Raw genomic sequence first — 5,000 nt, forward strand, 5'->3', positions numbered from 1 at the left:
CAGACGCGTCTTCTTTGATGTCGTGAGGCCCACATTGAGCGCTGGTGTCCCTCTTCTTTGGGCAGGCTGGGGCAGTAAGGTTGGGTGTCAATAGCGGTCCTTCAGATATGCTGCCGGCGGGTTTGTTGACCAGCTGGCCGTGAATGTCTATCTCCGTGACCACGAAGTCCCTGGTGGAGTTCTTGATGGTTCCACAGAAACCAACATGGTCAGATATGTAGCACTCAGGGACGTTAAGCACGTCTTCCTTCATTGTCATCTCCTCCGGTAAAGGCTACATCGTCATGTTGGAAAAACAGATAACGGTATAGAATGTCATTATATAATATGACACAACTGAGTGTCTGTTGGGTTCGGGTCGTGCATTAAACCAGAACGACAACCGTCCTTACCAATTATGACATGCAGGGGACACCGTTTCTGGATTAATGTGACATCAGTGTGATATTCTTATTGTATTTCTGCAGAGATTCACCAATGTGTCGTCGTTCATTCATTCTTTCGTTCATCATCTAATTGTTCATTTTGTTTCAATGAGAAACGACGTACGTCCTAAAACTGCCCACTGGGACCATATATACTGAAAAATGTATGTACTCACTGCAATGTAAGTCGCTTTGGGTAAAAGCGTCAGCTAAAATGGCAGATATAAAACGACATATCTAGTTATATCTTACTTCTTTCTATCTGTCTGAAATAAACAAACACACGTGTTCCTTCAGCAGCGGCACGACGCGTTGTTCCGGGTCATGTGACCAGGAGGGGGTGGAGTTGGGCGGGGACTCAGTTCTTAAAGGGAAAAGTACTTTTTTCGTTTTTATTGGGAGCGCGCTGTTTTAAAAGGTTGTCCATGGTACATTTCTATGGACATAATTGTTGTCTTTATTAAGTAATATTATTAGAGATATAAAGGCTAAATAAATACGTAATATCAGCGGTTGCATCCTCAGATGAACCCAATCAACCAACATGATTTATTTATCATAATCTTTTGGTTTCCAGAAAGGACAATGTGAAAGCCAGCCGGTCTGGTCTGGTCTGGTCTGGTCCTGTAGGGTGTAACACCTTTTTGTTCAGTTGCACTGCACCCTTCTCTGCCAACTTCAGTCAGTGAAATGGCTGCTACAGTCACACCAGGGGAGGCCAGGGGAGGCCGGTGGAGGTAGAACACCAGGGGAGGCCGGGGGAGGTAGAACACCGGGGGAGGTAGAACACCAGGGGAGGCAGAACACCAGGGGAGGCCGGGGGAGGTAGAACACCAGGGGAGGTAGAACACCAGGGGAGGTAGAACACCAGGGGAGGCTGGTGGAGGTAGAAATCAAAAGGACAGGCTCATTATAATGCATTACAATGAGCCCGATGTCTGCTTCAGCTGAGTTACACCTATGTTTGCAGAAGCTTCATGCAAACAGACTGAGCTTTGATCACTGCTGATAGACTGTAGCCAGGGTAATCTACCCACGTCCTCCTGTTCCAAAAACCTCAAACTGGACACACACACACTTTTTTTTTTTTTAAGAAACTTCAAGAAAACCAGGCAGAGAAAGAACGTTCACACGTAGAATGTGATTTAAATATTTTTTTTTCAAATTTCTTTCACTTTCTTTAGACATTTTGATTCATAGAAAAAAACAAAACATTTCAGACATAACATGATTGAATCTTCAGTTGAAACCTTCAGAATAAAACACATAACAACAATAACCTCTTAACACAGGAGACACGTGTGATAGTGGTTCATTGCCTTTCATTAAACAGTAGACTGGTCTTCAATGACGTTATTACCTAGGAATCACATCATACTCTTAGACAACAAGGCTCTACCTAGAACCAGAAAGACTCTACAGTACATAGAACCAAACAGGTAGCTCACCACTCTTAGAAGAAAATGGTTCTAAAAGGGTTCTTCATTTGTCCCCATAGGGGAACCCTTTTGGGTTAGATGTTGACCCCTTTTGGGTTCCTTCGTAGAACCCTTTTCACAGAAGGTTCTACATCGAACCCAAAAGGGTTCTTCAAAGGGTCCTCCCCAAGGGGACAAATGAAGAACCCTTTTTTCTAAGATTGTACATAGAACCAACAAAAGGGTCTACATAGAAGCAGAACATGGTTCTTTGGCTTTTCCCTTTAGGTCGGAGGACCCGTTTTAGTACCAAAAAATGTTCTATGGTAAATGACACGAAAACCAGGTTCCTCCTACAGAACCCTGAAGAACTCGTTTAGGTCCAAGGTGCGCTGGCACCTTTTTGTTCTAAGAGTGGCACGGTCCCTTCCCTTCATTGTGGTTCACAGACGCACACACACACACACACACACACACACACACACACACCACACACACACACACACACACACACACACACACACTGTTGTCACGTGGAAAAAAACCGCAGTATCGTGGTTCAAACTTTGCATATATATATGTGGAGTTTCATTAAATCAGATTGCGAGATTATGTGGAGTGTTGTCTGACTAATCTCAGATTACGGATTATGTGGAGTGGATCACTGGTGTGAAACGCACACACAACCCTGATAAACAGACTATATCTGTCCCTCTCCCAAAACAAACAAACAAACAATTCCAATTGCTTTTTGAAACTGTTGACACTCAGTTCAGGCTGTGATGCTGTTGGGAGCAAACCCACACTCACACATACATACATACATACATACATACGCACGCACGCACACATACATACATACATACACATACATACATGCATACAGTACCCCACAGGCATAGAAAAATAGTCTCTCTATGATTTCGTTCTCTAGTTAAAAGAACTTGGACCAACAAAATCACAAACGCTTATTTCTACCTGATTCTTACCTCAACAAATTCATTGTTTGTTATCTTCATTAAATCTATCTTAAAATCACACTGGACTTGGATGGATGAACACACTCGAGACATACAGCATACTGTAAAAAGCATCAAGCTAATTCATAACATCCATAGAGACCCCACACATGGCCTGGTCTCTAACCCCTAAAAACAAGCTCTTAAATCGGCTGTCCTCAACCCTTGATCTGGGGGTGTGGAGGTTGTGGCTCTGTGCGTTATTGATTGACTTGCACCCTTACTTCCTTATAGAACTGCTGGAGCATCTTCAGCATTGAAGGATGAACACTAAATGCCAGGGCTAAGGTCAAAGGTGAAATCAATAGCAGAAGCGCTCACTGGAAAACGACAGGAAGGGTGAGAAGGTGTCTCGTCTCGTCTCTCCTCTCCTCTCCTCTCCTCTCCTCACACCCCCAGTCCCTCAGGACAAGGTTCAAGGACCTTATTGCCTAAACATTATCAACAAATCTGAAAAAACTAAACAGTGTAAAAACATTACAATTCTAAAGGGAAATGTCTTCTTCTGTCAGTGAATGCTCAGAGAGCATTCTGTCAATACATTCCTGTGTATCGTATCGTAAATGTGAGCGTTGTTGATGTATAGATAAAGTACTGTCTAACTAACAAGCTACAGAGGTTAAAGTTCACAGGTCTGAGTTATTGGTATGGCTTAGTGGTCTGTTCTGTGTGCATAGTTGGCTCTAGTTAGTTCTACCAGGGTCAAGTTTCTATAGGGAGAGTTCAAGGGGTTACCAAGGTTACCAAGGAATCATTTCAAATTAAGGGTCTCTCCAATATACTACGTGGAATGTTCCATTGTGGACTAAAATGGAGGGGTGTTTTTTTTTTTTTTTTTTTTTTTTCTGTTTAATCAGCTTCCCCATCCCCAGGGGGTCGTGTGATCCTGCGGCCCCCCTTCTTCCCTGGGGGGCCCTTGGGCTTGGCGAAGGCCTGTTTGTGGGCGTGCTGCTTGGGGTGGACCTCCTCATACAGGTAGTCTCCTGTCAGCTCATCTCCGTTGTCAATCTCCAGCTAGAGAGAGGGGATCATTTCTGTTATTTATTTACTTACATTTAAGTCATTTAGCAGAAGACGTTTTTTATCCAAAGCATCTTACGATAAGTACATTTGTCTAAAGTAAGTTAATCAACTACACACAACAGTCGTAGTAAGTAAAACCTTCGATAACAACAAGTGCCATCGGCAGTCACAGTGCTGGAGTAAGGAAGAAACTTTTATTTTTATTTATTTTATTTTTGTACTGACGTTAGTCGAGAGAGAGAGAACTGAAAGCTAATGCTGCTACGTTGCTAGCTCCTGTGTGTGTGTGTGTGTGTGTGATGGTTCTGTATTGTGTCCAGACCTGGGTGGGTCCAATATGATCTGAAATCCTTTGAAATACTTTGAGCGTTTGCTTCAGCCTGCCAGATGGGCGGGGTTTGGACATTTGGGACTATTCTATTGGTTCCATTATGCCAGGCAAAATCAATCAAGCACAGATAAGTATTTTGAAATGATTTCTGAGTGTTAAAGCTCCCTGTCATGTGTTAAAGCTCCCTGTCATGTGACCAGAAGCAGGCCTCTCTCACCTTCTTGGCTATCTGGATGCGCAGGTTGTTCTCCACCGTGTCCATCAGAGGGTTTTTACAGCTGGAGTACAGCATCCTCTCTCTGATGCTGCACTTATACCCTGGCATGGAGTAGATGAACACTGCAACACACACACACACACACACAGACACACACAGACACACACAGACACAGACACACACAGACACACACAGACACAGACACACACAGACAGACACACACAGACACAGACACACACAGACACACAATCAACATTATTTGTGTTGGGGAGAATGTGTTCAAAGCTGGTTATGTATTTGTGTCACATGTATCACTTTTGTGTATTCAATAATGTGTGTTGTGTCATCATGGTCCAGGTCAAAGGTGAGGTCCTGACCTGTGGACTCCAGGTAGTCTCCCTCGTGGTTGTGCTTGTACAGGAAGAAGTGGTATCTGGCCGTGTCTTTGGGAATCCTCTGAGGAAGGTCCTTCAGCTCCGTAGGGGGGGTGCCTGATAGCTTGATGGCCTCATTCCTGAAGTCTATCTCCTGTTGGCACAGACACATAGGTGATGATGATGATGATGA

General features: G+C 43.8%; 2 protein-coding genes across 2 annotated transcripts in view; both read right to left on the reverse strand.

The window, feature by feature from the left end:
* pus7l (pseudouridine synthase 7 like) overlaps positions 1 to 723 on the reverse strand; it is a 6,494-nt gene extending 5,771 nt beyond the window's left edge. The window contains exons 1-2 of the mRNA XM_083691930.1: positions 602 to 723; positions 1 to 274 (exon numbers count right to left, since the gene is read on the reverse strand). The exon at positions 1 to 274 is cut by the window's left edge and continues 479 nt beyond it. Of these exons, the coding sequence (XP_083548056.1) occupies positions 1 to 259 (259 nt within the window). The 5' untranslated portion in view covers positions 260 to 274; positions 602 to 723. The remainder of the gene's footprint in view (positions 275 to 601) is intronic.
* An 841-nt stretch (positions 724 to 1,564) lies between these two features.
* The window catches only part of twf1b (twinfilin actin-binding protein 1b), a 10,279-nt gene continuing 6,843 nt past the window's right edge, over positions 1,565 to 5,000 (reverse strand). Inside the window, exons 7-9 of the mRNA XM_083692165.1 lie at positions 4,811 to 4,961; positions 4,434 to 4,555; positions 1,565 to 3,876 (exon numbers count right to left, since the gene is read on the reverse strand). Of these exons, the coding sequence (XP_083548291.1) occupies positions 3,712 to 3,876; positions 4,434 to 4,555; positions 4,811 to 4,961 (438 nt within the window). The 3' untranslated portion in view covers positions 1,565 to 3,711. The remainder of the gene's footprint in view (positions 3,877 to 4,433; positions 4,556 to 4,810; positions 4,962 to 5,000) is intronic.

This window comes from Argentina silus (genome assembly GCF_951799395.1).
Source record: "Argentina silus genome assembly, chromosome: 20".
Classification (NCBI taxonomy): domain Eukaryota; kingdom Metazoa; phylum Chordata; class Actinopteri; order Argentiniformes; family Argentinidae; genus Argentina; species Argentina silus.